The sequence below is a fragment of the Sinohyriopsis cumingii genome, chromosome 11, assembly GCF_028554795.1.
Source record: "Sinohyriopsis cumingii isolate HCF-2022 chromosome 11, ASM2855479v2, whole genome shotgun sequence".
In the NCBI taxonomy this organism is placed as follows: Eukaryota; Metazoa; Mollusca; class Bivalvia; order Unionida; family Unionidae; genus Sinohyriopsis; species Sinohyriopsis cumingii.
In genome coordinates, this window is record NC_142971.1 from 45,074,285 (window position 1) to 45,093,758 (window position 19,474).

General features: G+C 34.5%; 1 protein-coding gene across 1 annotated transcript in view; it reads right to left on the reverse strand.

Annotated features, from left to right (window-relative positions):
* LOC149788044 (putative inhibitor of apoptosis) overlaps positions 1–19,474 on the reverse strand; it is a 23,193-nt gene continuing 3,719 nt past the window's right edge. The window contains exons 3-4 of the mRNA XM_089974326.1: positions 12,101–12,236; positions 1–6,663 (exon numbers count right to left, since the gene is read on the reverse strand). Coding sequence (XP_089830452.1) covers positions 6,470–6,663; positions 12,101–12,236 — 330 coding nt within the window. The 3' untranslated portion in view covers positions 1–6,469. The remainder of the gene's footprint in view (positions 6,664–12,100; positions 12,237–19,474) is intronic.

A 19,474-nucleotide genomic window follows, 5' to 3' on the forward strand; every position in this document is an offset into this window, starting at 1 on the left:
TAAAGAGACAATATTTAATATACTATGAAAATTTCAAACGTAAAATATCTGTTCTTATAAAAATCACAGGATGATATGCAGCCTTACAAACATATCAACTGGTATTGAATATACAAGCATACAAAAGTAAACAACTAAAAAATATTTTGTGAATCTAAAAATTTTCCAAAAGCTGGATTTGGCCCAAATGTCTTTCAAAACATCCCATTTGGATCACTTTGGCATAAGTGACATGTCAGACATGTGATTAAAAGATCACAAATATAATTATACATACTTGAAGTGTTCAAAATTAATTTGTGACAAGTACAATTGTGTTGTAAAAAAATTAATGTTTTGAAAAATTTTGTAATAAAAAATGAAAACATGATGCAAATAGCATTAAATTCATAACAAAATAACTTGGGAATTTCAAAATATTCCATACTGACAGAAACTACTAAAGTACCAGTACAGTCAAAAGTAGTAGCATGGTATTAACACCAGAAAAAATACCGCAGTAAACCAGTAATACTGTATACCTTTAGTGGTTAACATGCTGAACTTGCAACTATAAGGGTGTGGGTTTGAACCCTACCATCAGATCAGTCAGGGTCGTCTATCACAGGATGTCATTGGGCAAGGCACTTTATTTCAAGTGCATTAGCACTGAATAAACTATTTTAGCTGCTGTGACATAAAAGAACATAAACTCTGCTTTTTGGTGTGCAGGTAAAGTTCATTCTTTTATTTCATCCTCATGATGCTCATCTCCACTTGCATGAAATTTCTCAGTAATATCAATCTATGATCCAGAAAGTATCTAATAAAAAATTACGTCTATATTTCAAGTCTTGTAAATTTACTTGTTTTTGCAATTAATTTCACTGTTTCTTGGATCAGTCTATTGCTGAATCATGTTCTCAATGTACACAGAGCAGAGGACAAGTGATTTGCACTTGCAACTTCTGTAAATTATATTTCCCCTGAGGGAAGCATATTACACCCATAGTTAATGAAAATGCAAATATTGCAACTCTTATATGTGATCAATGAGGTGAGGCAAACATAAGAAATACAATAGGAATCATCACATAAAGAAGCATATAATCAAATCAATACAAATACATGATAAGTGGGGAAAAAAATATAACTGGATAAGACAAATATACAAAAACACTATGGATGATTTTTTTTATCATCAGATTTTAAAAGGTTGTGAGATTTTCACAAAATTTAATTCAATCCTTTTACTTGATTTATGAAATTATTTTCCTTTCAAGTTCACTTCACTTCAAGTTGAACATCTTTTATTTGGATTATCAGGAAACATACCTTGTGTCTATATAAATGGCTGTACCAATAACTGATAATTTATAAGAAATTATATCAAGGGAATATTGCATTAGTCAATATTATCAGAAAGTCCAGGAAAATGGCAACCATTTAGCTTCTACTGTACAGTGGTCCCTCAATATTTAAGTCACCCCTTCTGCTATAAAAATTGGCCTTATAAATGGGGTGGCCTCTCGAGTGGAGAATAAAACTAACTTGAGGAATAATTTGCTAAATATAGCCACACCTCTCCTGCATCTCATACCAAAACCATGATGGAGAGGAATCTATAATCTGGGGCCTCCATGTCAAGCTCATGACCAAAGCATTAATTGCTAATGAACATGTTCTTGACTACAAGGTCAAAAGGATGAGACAAAAAATCACTGAATGTACTGTCTCAGTCTCATCAATAGTCATGCAATGTATGAAGAAAATCCATCAAGGGTGGTAGGAAATGTAAGCAAAGGAAAAAGCCAAAACCATAAAGCAAATTTTCTATGACTGCTACATTGACCAAATGGTAACAAAGAAGCCAGCCAGCATGTGGCAGAATGAACTTTCAAAGTGATTAAATGCATGTATGAAGAAAAATCCATTCAAGTCTTTACAAACTACAAGCAACTGAAAACACTTTTTTTTTAAAAATTGAAACAAATTGTATGTGACCTTGACCCCACCATAAAAGCAGGGTGAGTATGCATGTCATAAAATGATTTCCCTTAGCTCCATAATTATTTATCCCAAGCATGAAGAAAATCCAACAAGGAGTTTAAATAATATAAGCAATTGAAAACCTAACCAAAACCTCCACACAAATTTTCTTTGATGGTGATGATGGTCCCAACATAAAATGGTTGACCCAGCATTTTGCAGAATTGTTTTAACTTGAGAATGGCTCATCCCATGTTTGAAAATATTGTATCAAAGGTTTATCAAGTATAAACAAATGAAAAAATTTAAAACAAATCCTTAATGCAAGTTTTGAATGACTGACCTAGACCCCAGGGTAAAGGGGCAAGCAATAATGTACTAAAATAAATGGTCTTTGTTTTATGATGATTCAATATTGGTAATGGCTCGACTGAGGTTCAAACCTGTGACCCCACTGGTATTATATTAATAATGATAATAATAATAATAATATGATAGGCTATACATGGTGGCCAGTATATTTGGTGGAGAAGAACCTTGAAAGATCCCAGAAAGAACCACCGACCCATAGGAAGCAAATGGCAAGGTTTCTTACATATAATGGTTGGTAAAGTCAAAACTCCAATTCATGTGGACATAAGTGAGATGTGTGAGTGAGGTGTAAAAGTGAGCACCTTAGGCCACTCAGCCACATGGAACCACCTATCTGGAATGAGAATAATAGTAACAAATGGAAAAGAGAGGGTCTTATTAACAAAAGACAGTACAGCTAGTATTATCATGAACTTACGAGATTTAAAATCCACCTTAACATTTGGGACACTATCTTTAACTATCACATACAGCACCATATACAGGTACATATATCACTAAATACATTCATTCTGAATTTACATAATAGTTATTCATTTATAAATAGCAAACAAAACAATGGTAAAAAAAAAAAAAAAAACATTCAACAGACAAATTAAACGTGAAACATAAATACAGCAGCTCATAAACAGTAATATGAAAAATGGGAAATTTTTCTGTCATTCATTTTATAATAATTGTATGGCAGAAATATGCTCATTAGTACTGTACAATTTGTTCAATCAAATCCCTTTCCTGGATTCAAAAAGAGGTTGATTAGTTTGTGGGCATTAGAAAGAAAACTAGCCATATCTCTTCACAATACTTCTCAATTAATCATTTTCTATGCATGATTGTCCCTCAGCAGTACACTACAAGAAAACAGGATTTTTGTATGTTCCTCAGTACCAAAGATTGAAAGTTTACATACCATGGTACTAGAGATCATAAAGAAGAACACAAATAAAATGAAATAAGTGGTGCTTGGCACAACTTGGCCCTGAGCAGCAGCTCATGGATCCAGAAAGAGGTTAATTAAAAAAGAAAATTGGCCAAATCACCAAAGGATACTTCTCAATTAATCATATGCTATGTATAATTGTCCATAGTATAATTGTCCATAAAGCTGTACCACATGAAAACAGGATTTCTGTTAATTCCTCAGGCAAAGTGGTGCCAGAAAAATTTACATACTGTGATGCTAGAGGTAATAATGAACACAAATAAAATGAAATAAGTGCTGCTTGGCATATCTTGGTCTAGGGGTATGTCCATTAATTATGTCAACAATTTTTAGGCAATTTTTGTACCCCCCTCCCCTCTTGTCGACAACTGTCAAACTTTCAGTGATCCCCCTAATAAAATTTTACCCCCCTACAAACTAACAATATTTTATATGGCTGGCTTTTATGCTAAAAATAGAATTATGGAAATTAAAAGGTCTACAAATACATTTTAATACATTTTTTTTACTTGTTTAACAGATTACAAATTGACTATAACACTTTGAATTCATGAAAAAAATCAAGAGTTTATATTCTAGCTTCTACCATCTTCCCATGGGGAAGCCAAATGTTTCTCAATTGTTACAATGGGCATAGTGGCTGATTTATTAATTTCTTGTGGAACCAATACACCCGACAAGTCAACATCTTCATCTAACCATTCTGTGCTTAACATCTCTCCATGAGCAATAATTGCCATCAGCTCTCTCTGTCTTTTGGCAGCCACTCGTATTGGCCGAATTCTTTGTGGTCGAGGAGCATGTGGTAATTGCCTAGGCCCAAGATCGCATTGTCGGTGCTGTTGAACATGCTTCTTGAACATGACTAATGTGAAGCAACATAGAGGTGACAGATTTTGCAGATCCTTTCAACCAACGACAACTGAATGGAAGGACAATATAGTCATATGGAAGAATTTTGAATGCCTTTGCCGACTGAGGTAACATGTTATCAACTTTCAAAGTCTGACTGAAGAAAAGAGATGGAAATCTGTGCAAGTCGCTCTCAGATGCATCTGGTGCTTTAAGGCCTTCACTAGTTTGGCAGACTGGAATTGGTGGTGGAATGAATCTATCGGCGATAATCTCAAAGTACGAGCTTCTAATCGGTTGGCAACAATTTACATCATGGCATTTTACAATTTGTAAAAAGTATTGACTTGTTCTTACTTTTTTTCGGGGGGGGGGGCAATGTTATTTTTTGCATATAGGCTCCAGCAATTTTACAGCACATGCAGATTGGGGGGAGGGGGGCATTTGCCTGAAATGAACAAGAGTCTATTATCAAAGTGTACAATATTTGTAAGGCATTAAGGTTACTGCATCTAGTTGAAGAAGTTGTATGCTTAGTGTGAAGGCTACATAATATATTTTATGTATTATGTTAAAGATGACTGTATAATAGTCAAGCTCTCAAGGGATAGCTCATGGACTTCAATATATAATAGCATCTATACATATAACATAGATGGATAGCTATACTATTTAGATGTCTATGGCTCAGTGCAGTCTTTGAATTTAGCAACAGCTTCCCTTAAAAATCTGTCTACAGTCTACAATGTACACTGAATAAAAACAAAATATGATGATGCAAGACTATCATCCTTGGCAAGAGCTCAACTGGTTTAGGATTAAACTGGTGGGCTGTTGACGGATGAGCGAGTGTGTGCCATACCAATGCACCGACTAATTTCCTATTTTTTTATTTATTAAATTTATTGTAAAAAAGTAACATTGTTGACGTCAATTTATCTTGAACTTCCCCCTCCCCCATGTCAACAATTGTCAAACTTCTCCAACCCCCACAACCCCAATTTGGTTGACATAATTAATGGACGACCCCTAGAGCAAAAGCACAGCTGTTATGCCCTGGCCTAGAATCTCTCCCTGTACACTTGTTTATAAATGATGATTTTGTCTCATAAATCTAAACGATGCAAGCATGGGTCAATTTGTCTGCTAGACACACTAAAATATTTTACCCAATAAGCCAAGCATCAGCCACATAACTAACTTTACAGTTCTTTACACTAATGAACTGATAAAATTGATAGATGATAAAACATTTTTGTACCCCTTTTATATGAAAATGGAACAAAGCACAATGGTAAAAATACAGAAAATGAACCAGATATGAATGACAAATGATTCATGCCAAATGCTGCTTGCCCCAAGCAACAAATACTCAACAATAAATGATATATGGTGAAAGATACACCATGAATGATAAACCCCAAATGATGTGTGTGATTTGGATTATCCTGACACCAGGCTGAATAGTCCTAACACTAACTTCTTAATGCTGAGCGCCTAGAGGGGCAGCTGCTAGTACTATTTTTATAAGTCTCTGGTCTGACTCTGCCGGGGTTTGATCCTGTGAACTCCCACATTCGAGGCAGATGCTCTAACTACTAAGCCACCAGAGCAGTATTCCCAAATGATGAAAGAAACAGGATTTTTATCACCATGAAAATGGAATGTATAACATTTGGCAATAAAATTATCAAAAGGAAAAAAAATCCATATCTGAAAGATTCACTCTGCTATTGAGCAGTCTCACTAAAATACATTGCCTGTCTCCCTGAAATGTTTAAGATATCTCACTCCTTGAACTTGAGTCAAAAATAAAAGTTGCCGCTGAATACTATTTTACTGTCCACTGTTTCTGCTGATGATATATAATTGTGGAGGTATATTTATTTTTAAAAAACTACAAAAAGATATATAAAAATATCAGTGGCTTGTTAGTCTTCATGAAAAGTCTGCAAAAATATGTTGACTATATTGTACCTCTGCTAGGTACAAGTTGGCATGTATTTAAACAAACAAAAAGCTATGATTTTTTTTAGTTATTTCCATTGTGAAGTCTCTCAGAAACATTTTTCAAATTCATTCTTAAAGGCATGAACCCCCCAAAAATCATGACTTTATAAGACAAACAGTAAACAAGATGCTGAATTGTAATTAATGAGATACTTGATTCATATTAACACAAAACAAATGTGTTTCAAATAAATGTTTAAACACATTTCAAATACATTCTTGTGGTATGGACAACTATTAATAAACAGAAAGATCATTTATAATGGTAAAACAAGTAATGTACAAAGGACTGATTTTAATTTCCTGTGTTAGAATTGTCCTTTTTCAACTGCAATATGCCCTGACTGTGACTTTGATAAGTTGCAGGCATACATTGCAGTTCTGAAGTTTTGCTGCACATGATGGGCAAGCAGAAAGGTGAGTGCATGGTAAAAACATGATGCTGGCATTTTCTTGAAAACATGTTTTACACAGAGATTGATGGTGTAATCCCTGGAGCTCGTCCATCTCATCACGATCTAAAAAAAATATGTACAAAAATGTGAATTTTTGCTTTTTTTCTTCTTATGTAGTTTGCTAATCAACCTCTCTATAATTATCATATATATATATATATATATATATATATATATATATATATATATATATATATATATATATATATATATATATATATATATATATAACAAACAAATTTTATGTTCATCACTATATGAATAGAATGACAGATGGCTAGTAGCATCTGATGACTACAACTAGCTATCTGAACTAGATAATAGGAGACAGACACAATAGAAACGAACAAGCAAATTAGTGAAATACCATATTCAGTTCAACAAAAGTGTACAATGATACTCTTGTTGTGACAGTTGTAAAGCTACTGTATAGACATGGAAAGTAACAAAGATTAATATTTCTGTCTGTTATGTGTTTAGGCTTTCATAAACAGTAATAAGAGGAAAGTGAAGACAACAAGCTTTGTAAAACTTAACAAATAATTTATTTCCCTAGAAAAACAAGGTAAAAATGAGGTAAAGAACTTATGGTTTTAACAATCAAATACAAAAATAATCCAAGAATACTCCAAGAATTAAAACTTAGAAGTCCTATTAATAAAATGTTCTAATGAATTTGAGTTAGAGTCCCAAAAAAATTCAAAATGGAAGGCAATGACGTATACCGTAGCCAGTATAGTACTGATGTGTCAACAGTTCTTTGTTGTACCACGGAAAATAATATTCTGGTATTTGAATTCCGAATAAAATTTCAATAAATGACTTTGTCTAAGAATTCTGTATGAGCACCTAAATATTCCCAGGGAAAAGAATTAATATCTTAAAATCCAAATAGATAATAAAAAACACCTTGATATCTAAATGTTTGAAAGCCTAAATGAGGATATTCTCAAAACATCAGTATTAAACCTGACTTAAGATGGCTAGAGTTGGATTGGTTCACCTGGGATATTAAAGCATCACTTAAGTTGTCAACAAGAAACAAATCATCCACCATCTTTTTCCACTCATCGAAGCTCCTGCCATTGACAACCTTGATCAGAGTGAGGATAACTTTGTTATATACATTGATTTATTGCTTTAACACCAAGACACCTCCCGTGAAAGTATTTTGCCAAGGTCAGCATAAAAACACAGATCTATGCAACACAATCATATGCACGCATTCCTAAAGTGATCTGAGATAACTGCAACATGTTGCTGATATTCTGTTAGGTCCATATGCATGGTCTTGCAAACATTCACTGGACCTGGTGACCAACCAAATGATGAGTTCAGAATGTGTTATAGAAGTCACACAGAACATATATGGTTTCCTCATTATTGACTTGGCTAGTTGTTGTTGTTGTTTGGTTTAATGCCACTTTCAGCACACAATAGGCTACACATGGTGGCCAGTATAACTAGTGGACTATGAACCTGGGAAGAACTACAAAACCACATGAAGCTACTCACGAGCTTTCTCATGTACCCACATGGCCGAACCCAAGACTTGAACCCATGCAGACAGAGGTGAGATGGCAGTAATCCATAATGGTGAGTGCTTTAGACCACTTAGCCAACCAGGGCCCACGATTTGGCTCCTCTAGTGGAAAAGCAATTTAACAACTGTAATAAACATATACAATGTTTAAATCCACCAGCAAAACCATACCAGAGGAATTAGCTGACTGACGTTACAAAGCTGCATGAGATCAACTGGAACTGATATGTAAGTATATGTTTGCACACAAACATGTCAAAGATATGTTACAGTTGCAATAATATGCACAGAAAGATCTCAAGAAGGACTTCAAGCAAACATTTCCACAGATCAAACCAACAAAGGAAAATGAAATCATGACTGCAGAAACTGTGTAACATGCTTAGGATATAGTGATACTTGATGAAGATATTTGAGATGCACATGTGAATATTCCAGCACCACAATCACCCATATACAAGTCAATTAAAGAATTACTTCAACAATTATTTGCCAATAAAGGCTGGCAGTGGATTTTCGTAAATCCCACAAGTGCCATTTATAATAAACTATGTAACTGGTATGAGATCATGTTGAAAATACCAACAGACTTGAGTGATTTTAACTTGAACAAAACACGATACAAGACAAGTTTCAGGGAGATTACTGGGAAGAAACATTATCCCACCTATCAAAACTGGGACTGCATGTGGTTAAAATGAATTAAGTTCAAGTACAATGCCAGATCTCTGGTTGGTAAAATCATCTATGAAGCTGGTCAACAATGTCTGGCTGGTTCAACTATTGCAATATAGCAAGTGGAAGTGGATTATAGTTGTGGACTATGCCTGGATGAAAGTGGAGCATTAGACAAAACCGAAAAGGTATAAATAATAATAAAATTTAATCATGTATCCAATCCAGTGTTTGACAGGCTGAGCCTGTGTAATAGTAGATCAAAGTGTCCGAAATCTGTAGCATTATTCGAACCCAGTCAAGTACCCTAAGAACAAAAAATAGAATTACAAGTATTTTCTCCCAAGTGAGATGTTAGAAATCATGGGAAATCAAAATGCCACCACTTATATCCAAAGTTAGATTTATTACCAATGGCATCTCACAGATGGAAAAGAAATTCAAGCAATTCTTGACAACTTTGACATTGCCATGACAATTACTGGACTAGCCAGATACAGTGATGATAATGTGAGATCCACTGGCCTGTCAATGATATATTACAAGAATGGATCCAACCATGCATAACATAACCACTACCATGTTTGCTGGCCTATAAGTTGACATTCAAATCTTTTTATTGTTTGTCATGTAATTTTTTGTATGTAAATTTTCATTCACGTACATCAGATGTAATTGCACTAAACAGCATGCACTAGTAATATACATCATTTCAGTTTGATTACAAATATGTATGTGCATTAGAATAGACAAGTTAAAAAATGAAATATCATGACAAAGACAGGTATTTTATCGCATTTTTCTTTTTGTACCTCGTGATCAAATAAAATATGCCCCAAAGATAGAGACAGAGAGGGAGATGTTGCATGATTGTAATCTGTATTGTTTAGTTACCTGATGATTGTGCGGTGTTATTTGCTTGCTAATTAAATATTCTAACACCTCTTTGATGTCAAAGGTCAGCAGACCAGATCGAATTCATGAGGCACCAATAGGGAAATGCGGCTACCCATTGGGTATTTAGAATAATGTATAATGAAACGAAATGCCAGGTGCTTACTGGTATAAGTTTTCAATCAGCGAGACCTTCTGTACTCACCAAGAGAGCTGTCAGCAATTTAAAGTAACAACTAGCATGACCAAAGATGAAAGCTGAATGCTTCCTAAATACAGGAAGCGTATATTCACTTAACTGACGAAGGATACTCATATTTGTTGGGAGTGGAGAGGTTGTTGTGGTTGCACAGAAAACTACACAGCATGCCTACTGGTTATTATTGGGATTTAACCTAAATTGATTCTACATGGATATAAATACTGTGAATATTTAAACACCAAAACTGAAGGAGTATGGTATGTGTTTTAATAGTTTCCATTTACTATTGAATTTATTACTGTTTTATCTCTTTGACATAAGTGTCAGCTAAACCGGGACAGCTAGGTAAAAGTAGCATTAAGTTGGGCTGAAATATATCTCTCATATAGGGGCATATTTAATTTTGATCTCAAGGTGCAAGAAGAAAAATGCTGTAGAATAATCATACATCTTTCTATCTCTCTCTCCAAAACTGTGGAGAAAACATTTGAGCATCAGTGGTGCAATTTCCCTATTGCCAGTAATCCGAAACAGCATACAGTGATCTCATTAATATTCATGAAACAGGAAGTTACTATAGTTTCTTTAAACACAGCATCACAAGTTTTATCCTATCTGTAACTTGGTAAATTTTCAGATCAGGGACAATAAATGAAGCTAAAAGTACATAATTCATTTGAAATACTTTATGTGAAATGAATTAGGTACTCTTAGCCACATTTTCTGATGATGATGACCTGAAAATTTACTGAGTTACAGATAGGATAAAATTTGTGATTCTGTGTAAAATGAAGTGAAAAAGATGAAGCTGCGATATTTGTCTGGCCTTAACTTACACTCAGAATTGACTTATTTACTGATGAAGGATGGAAAATTTACAAAATGTGCAAATTCAACTTAAACTCTGCATCGATTTATAGGCCAGCAAATATGTTGTCCACGTTGCTTTAAAGTTTTGTTGCCATTACTCAGTGCATGATAGGCTATATATGGTGAACAGTATAACTGGTGGAGGGAGAACCCAGAGAAAGCCCTGGTAAGAACCACCAACCCATGAAAAGCTACTGGTAGCCTTTTCACATGCCCAAATTGGCAGAGTTCGAGACTCAAACCCATGCAGACAGGTGAGATGGCAGTGATCAGTAAAGGCAAGTGCTTTAGACCTTTTGGCCACTTGGGGCCCCTGTCTGGAAGGAAGGATGGATTGATGGGCAAATTAAATGGAAATGCAAAAGTCCCCCTGCTATTCATAAAAAGACTGGAACAAAAACTGTACAAGACAATCATAAATAACAATGTAATGGACTGGGAGAGTAAACATGATTTGGACAAAGGAAACTAATAAAACAAAGAGAGAAAAAAATTGTTCTTTATGATTAACATAATCATTTTCAGCAGATATCCTGCTTATGTGGGTTACCATGACCACGAAAGTAAAGCCTATTCCACTCTAAATATTCTTTGATACTTGTGAATTCTGGTGTTTTATTCACAGCCTTAGCCAAAACAGAACCCTTTTATAACAAAACTCCAGGAAAATGCTGACATTTTTTTGTTTGTTTAACAAACGTTTCTTTTTTAAAATGTAGAACATTTGGAATGTATGGTCTGTTTGTTATAAATGGTTTAATGTGAATTTGACCATGAGGTTTAGTTGTAAGAGGTTGTATTATGATAGGTTAATTGTATGGTAACTCTTTGTTAATTCAACAAAACTGACAGTGGGAACATGTGTCTGGATAAATAGTAATTTTTTTTACTGTACTGTAAAATCCATCTTAGCAGACACTTCCATAAAGAACATTGGGCCCTGTATTCCTGAAAGGTTTTAAGCAAGAAACACAAGCTTGAAACTCAGATATGATACTTTGAAGGCAGGAATGTCACTGAAATTTGATTCCACCATAGTAACCTAAGAAAATATGTTGTAAGTTATGTAATTCTACCTTTATTCTAATAAAGTTATGAACTGTGAAAGTTCTGAGACTAAATTGAGCCTGAGTGTCTGTCAAAAAGATTCCAAGAATGAGGGCCTGCATTTCATTTGTGAATCTCTTTTCCTAAGTGATCTTACGTGTATTTACCCCTATATAAGGACTTAAGTTTGTTTAGCTTTGAGTGTCTGTGTATTTATTATTGTACTTATTTTTGTGACTGCTGTTGTTCTCTGAACCATTTTTTTGTACCTCTTTCTCTTAACACAAAGTTTCCATCTGGTATGGGTTCTACTCTACTCTGGCATACCCGATGCAAGGCAGCAGCATACTGCAACATACCATCACTATCATCATCACTAGCCTGTACTGGGTAGCCTTGCAAACCCTGTAAATTGTAATAAACCTCAGTACATTATACATTTGAAAGTGAAATATAGAATTTTTTTATTATTTCTATGGTTTTCATGTGTAAAAAGTACATACTTATTATATCACATATGAAAATACATGATTTCCCATCATGGATGAATTTTTGGTTCCAATGGGAGTTATTATTCACAAGAGAGATAAGCAATTTGTCAATTAGAGTCCAATTTGGATTTTTAACATAGCTTTCATAATTTTTCAGTCATAACATTAAGCTGTCTGCAGTGTGGCAGTTTATAGTCATGTCTAGCACAGGGGCATCATGCCGCAGACATGTAGCATCATTTCCCACCCAGTCACATTATCCTGACACCAGGCCAACCAGTCCTAAGACTAACCTCTTAATGCTGAGAACCTAGTGAGGCAGCTGTTAGTACCATTTTTATAAGTCACTGGTATGATTCAGCTGAGGTTTCAACACACGAAATCCCGCATCCAAGGCATATGCTCTAACCATGTAGGTCACCAGAGCAGTTTGTTAATTAAAACATTAAATGGCACAAGGTGATTACAATACCTTTTAGGCATGGAAATTACATTTTGCAAAAGATATTTCTTTTGCCAATGTTTGCTTCTCAATGACATTATTATGACCACATGTTGGTCTTAAGTCAGCTTGCCAAGTAATTCAAATCTTAGAAAGCTAGAACCATCTCATAGCATCTGGCTTGCTATTGTAGTTTAGTACACAGTAATGTAGTTTGAATAAGTCAAAAATGTAATTTATCGCAACAGATTAGGCTTTCACAAAATTTACCATCTTCTTAAATCATTGCTTTTTAAGAACAATCCTCTAAACAGAAATGTAAGTGAACTTACAAATAGGGTTGGGGGTTCTATGCTTCAAATGATGATCATGTCTGGTAAACAAGATCTTTTTTTAAAAAAATATACATTTTCCCACATTAATAACATCTATAATATTTAATCTTGTGGTACAAATAAGCAATGTAACTGAACTCAATTCTTGGCCACTTGTTAAAAATATGATTGTTTACAACACAATGAAATGTATTGGGTCTTAATGCAAACAAACAACAATACCCTCTATTTAGTTTTTCAAATACTGTCAATTCACAATATTCATAAAATCATTAGTTTTTCAATATAGTGCAATATACTTTTCATTAAAAATATTTGCCCAAATTTAGTTCCTAACCAAAAATTGTCAAAAGTTTCATTTTCCCAAAAATGTTATATAAACGGTTCTGAAGAGACCATTTAAAAAAAAATGATTTGTCTGCAGTAAATCAGCTTTATGCACATGATTTTCTGTTATTTCTGTCCCCCTTAAACATATATTCCAAAGACTGATCACCTTACAATCTATATGACAGGTAGGCCTAAACTCTACCCTCAGCCATGTACAAATGACAAACACACAAAAAAAAATTAAATACAGATAACAGAAGAAACAATTAACAAGCTACAACCTGAATATGTGGAAATTTCATCTTTAATTAATGATTACAAAACACAGTTCTCTGACAGTGAAAGGAATCAAGTTCCACTGTTTGAGTGCCATTTTAGTTCCTTCTCTAAGAAAGACATATCTAGCAATGAAGATTATTTATATGAAGTATATGGCTCTGAAGGTAAGGCAAGAAAAGGGTCATATTTTGGATTATGTATCGAGTCAACAGAAAAGGGACAAGAAGTGTTTGAATGTCTGTCAGCAGAATAGTGCTTGGATGTTCTTAGAGATATACCTGTTCTTCAGTTCCAAAATATCGTGTTTTGAGTGCAAAAATATGTGTGAGCATGGAGCAGGAAAACTTATTGGCATCCAATTCCAAGAATCCCAAAATAATGTTGAAACATATGATACCTCTGATAGTTCTCTCTGAAGAAAATCCACCATGTCCCTGTCATAATTACCTTTCCCAAAGGCTGTCTTCTGCCCGGTAAGAGCTTCCTTGCAAGAAGTCTTGTGAAATTTGGAAAACTTAGACCCCATTATGTGTTCCTTTCGTCTTGTCAGGATGATCAAGTTCTTCCAGAGGAATTCAGAATTCGTGGCTCCTTTTGTTTTCAATATTTTAAAGAGGAGAATGATTGGTGTGCTGACACTTTAGAAGTGAACCACTTTGAAACAATTTGAGAATAGTGCCTGCAAATTGCTTTACTAGAACAAAAACTTTAATAAAGACAGCATCAGGTGTAGATATTTTGGGATGATGTCTATACCTTAAACGTGGCCTGTTTATATTGCCATTTTGAGTCATCACTGAACATAACAGAAATGACAGTGGTCTTACACAAGATATTATCACAGACAACTTGTTCATTAACAACCATGACAGTGTAACAGTTGCCAATATAAGCCAAAGTCTGTGAAATGAACATGAAAACAGCTGATCCAGAACTTTTTAATTTTAAATGGCTTTTGAAACCATACCCACTATACCATGAAAAAGCAAATGTTGCCACATTTACAGAACATTTGGTTAATCTCAAAAGACTGTCATCTTGTATTTCTCATTGTCAGTCTTGCACAACTCATCATGAAAACAGAACCTCAGCCCGTAGAAAGAACTTAAATAAATCAACTGTGTACACAGTTCATCACAATCAAAGGCATTCCAAATGATTCAAAAGATGTATTGTCACGGCATCTTCCACTGTGTAAAGATAAAGAAGATTGAGTATACCCCAACTAAATAAAGAAGATCTGGAATAGGTGCTACTAAAGATGACCCAGACAAACCATGTGCATTTGCTCATTTTGAGAAGCAAGCCACCTGGGACCTGAAATAAATCTGAACTAGACATAGGTCATTATACCCCTTTGCAAATGTTGGAGAAAGCGGGTTTGATGGAAAATTCACAATTTCAGCAAGTAAACTTGGATCTAGACAAAACCTTTACATCCCTGGCCTTTCATTATACGGAGGAAATAGACACTGTTAATAATAATGTCAAAGAAGAAATTGTTAATAATAATGTCAAAGAAGAAATAGTCAATAATAATGTCAAAGAAGAAATTGTCAATAATAATGTCAAAGAAGAAATAGTCTATATTAATGTCAAAAAAGAAATTGTCAATAATAATGTCAAAGAAGAAATAGTCAATAATAATATCAAAGAGAACAACTTCTTGGCAAACATTTCCAATGAAGAAACTGATGACATTTCAAGTGCTATTACCTAAATAACAGCAACTGCACTTACAGGAATAAGCTGAAGATACTGCAAATGTCCAGTGTGCCCCAGATGTATCACATGACCTTGTTGCCTTATACTGATGTCAGTGATGTTGATGATGAGGATGCAAAATCCATTAATGGAGAGGAAACGAATGAAGAAAATGAGGAGAGAAGAGTATTCAAAAATTAGGTTAAAAGATTGACGATGCAGACAGAGATATTCTCAAATCCTCATTTATGAAATACAAGTACAATTAAGACAAAGATGAAACTGTGATCTGCAATACTAATAGTGGTACAGTCAAGATCTAAAGTATATACAATTGCCTCCGCTCATATGTCACCATCCCACACCTTCCAGTGGTAGAGATGACATTATTACCATATTAAAAGCACTTATATTTCACCATCGCACACCTTCCAGTGGTAGAGATGATGATACTACCATATTAAAAGCAGTTCTTGATGAATTTTTTGGAGAAGGCTGCAATGAGTGAAATGAAATAGGGTTTTTTTTTGCACCTGACTAATAGATTGCAAGAAATTTTTAAGATGATTGATGAAAACAAAAAATATCCAGTTTCTACCAGAATTTCCAATACAGCACATACGGAATTCCATAATCATGCCACATAATAGACATGAAAGTTCATGCTTCAGTTATGCAGCTGGAGAGGATCTATTTGGTACATGTATTGACACAGTGATTTGAGTAACACTGAATCAATGAACAGACCCAAACATGTCATTAACAGAATAAAATGATTGAAAGGTAAGCAATGAAGAGTACTAAAGATGCACCAAAAATGCATCATGCAAGTGCATGAAGGAGAAAAGCAAAGAGAAAAGAAAAAGGAATTTGAAGATGATGACGACCAGTGTGGACTTTTTGAATTCTTATATGAATACTTTCCAATTAATTTTTAAGCCAGATGGGACAAAATCTTCCACCAATAAATACACTGGTGTGAAAAGAGTCCCTCTCAAGTTCATCAAGACAATATCTGATACTGGAGCTGCAAGTGAGCAAAATGGTTATCAAAAACTTAGAGATGTTCTTCATAAGCAACTTCAAGGCTGTTACAGATATCACACGAAAGGTTTAGTCGTAGAATTTGCTGGTGTGAAGTTCAGAACAACCTCTTCAACTGGAGACCAGTACATAGAGTACTTGTCAGAGGTGATTAGTCACAAGTTGATAAATCACCTTCCAACTTTACGACACATTGTTATATTTGAGGAAAAATAATAATTTACTTCAGACACACTAAAAGCACATACAAGACAAATCAGGAGTCTAAAGAAGAAATAACTATCTTGCACATTTAGGAAGTAAAAGGGGTGATTGATGAAAAAACATTTTTCAAGTTTTTATTGTGGAAATGTCGACTGGCAAGAAACTTGTTTCTATTCAGGTAGTCACATTATCAGCTTCTTCTTAAGCAAAATATGACCCTGGATATAGCAGTGAAGCTCTGCTGACAGAATGTCACTGCCACTAGCACATGCTGATGCTGTCATATCATGACACCACTAGTACATGCTGTCCTTTCATGAATATACCACTAGCACATGCTGTCCTTTCATGACACCACAACGAATCTGATTTACTTATGAATTGTAGGTATCAAGATGTATCTAGCATCAAGCAGAGAAAGAGAAAAACTGAAATGACCCTGTTTGATTAGATGCAGGAGTTTGATGCTGGCAGAGATTCAGTCATCGGCCATGTATCCTCCGATCACTGATGCATTCCTAATTCACCTCTTTGGTATCAATCTCCACTAAAGAGACAAGACCGGTACAATTCTGATTTATTCATTGATCATCTGTGCTGATATATCCATCAATCAATCATATTGTTCAATTTCTGTTCATTGATTCTTGTTGTTTGTTTCAGGTTACATGTTACAATTCATTCCAGTTAGAAACAGTATCATGTTTCTTTATATGAATTATTTAACTCAGTGCGCATCAATGCATTAGATCAATTGCTGAGATTTAATTATACGCACAAGTTTGATGAAGGAATTTCTTCAATCATACATAAATAAATAACTTCTTCACAAATTGCTCTTCGCGTCTTCATTATAATGACTCGAACCCGGTTTATCTTGTTACAGGCTCATTCAGAACAGTGTTGTCTCTTTCCAATGTGAGTCAAATAACTTCAACTCTCTGAACTGGACTCTGAGGTAACTGAAATGATACTTCCAAAACTGGTAAGTTTTTGGTGGACAAACATCAATAAGATGTCTGAAGAATAGATTTTTACTAAATATCAGGTGTCCTTGATGTTGTGAATATTTTTTCAATCTCCATTTTACCACTTTAATGCAAGACTGCATGAGACCCACTGAAAGACTGTGTCAGACAACTTCTTGCATCTTGGTAATATCTGTTGGAGAGGAATTGGTTCTCACAAATTTAATGGTTGCCAAATACTTGCTAATATTACCTCAGTATCCAGACAGTCTTTAAGTCATTAATCTTTGAGAGAGAATTAGTGTGTTCTTTATTTTGGATTTTTAATGTAGCTTTAAAAAAAAATCAGTCATATCACTACGATATCTGCAGTGTGGCAGTTTATAGTGATGTTTAGTATTGGCGCATCATGCCACAGACTTGAAGCATCATGTCCCGTCCAGTCACATTATCCTGACACCAGGCTGACCAGTCCTAATAATAACCTCTTAATGCTGAGCGTTTAGCAAGGCAGCTGTTAGTATACCATTTTTATAAGTCTTTGGTATGACTTGGCCAGGGTTCAAACCCATGACCTACCGCATCAAGGGCAGATGCTCTAACCACTAGGCCACTGGAGGGGTAAAGAGAGAATGTTATTAAAGACCTCAATAAATAAAAATAAAAAACAACTCTCTCTCTTTCTCACACACACACATTTAAAAGAAAATTACTCTTAAAGTGTTGGTATAAAGCAATTTGATATACCAATACGTACTATTAGAAATATTAAACTGTGATCCACTCATGGTACATTAATATACATACATAAAAACACAGTTTCAACAGTCATGTTTCTATACATCAGCCATGAATTTCCACTGACTAACTGTTAGTGACGTAAGGAAATAATGAGACAAATGTTGTCTAAATGAATTAAACATGGTACGCAATTTAAGTGAAACTTTATCTGGTTTTATTTCTCACTCTTTCTCATGCATACTGGGCAAAAAATATGTGCAAATCTGTGGTGAGAGAGAGAGAAAAAAAAAGAGTTTGGTGAATCCCTTGACACTGCACTTACACCAAGTAACCTACAAGAAACCTGGCTCTTCATAATGGTATGTGTACAATTCCATCTACAGTGTACACAATACCAGTGATGGGGGTTCTAACCTGTAACAATAAAACACTTATGTATCCACCTACCCAAACAAAGTTTGAGGGCTGAAAGAGGTGAGACAATCGAGAGTTTGGAGAAAAAAAGCGAAAGGACCAAGAAGACCAGCCACAGTGAAGTTGGAGTGAACCGGAATAAATGTTATGAAGTTGTACAAGGCCATGACTTCGATTGTTCACTCGATTCTATGATGAACCAATTCTATCTTTTAAAACAGATTGGCTATTTATATAAGTGTATTTGTGTTTGAAATTCGGTGAATGATTTATTTCAAAGAGAGATGTATATCTTCCTAATGTAATGTATTATCGAAGTTGTTTATGTAATTGATTAAATTATTAATACTTCATGTACATGGGCTCATGTCATTCTGTTCTATATATCTGCTCAGATCTCTATTTATCCCATCTATAAGTTTCACACTTTATATTAATATTTACTCGATATGGGACACAAGACCAAGGACGATCACCCTCTAGACAATGATAACCAAATAAAGCGGACACCTTGTAAGAAGGTACAATCCTCCAATCAACCACATCACCAACATCCACAAGCCCCCCCCATATATATATATATATATGTTTATATATATATATATATATATATATATATATATATATATATATATATATATATATATATAAAACTAGCGGACTTCACAGGAGGCATCCTGATATGATATTT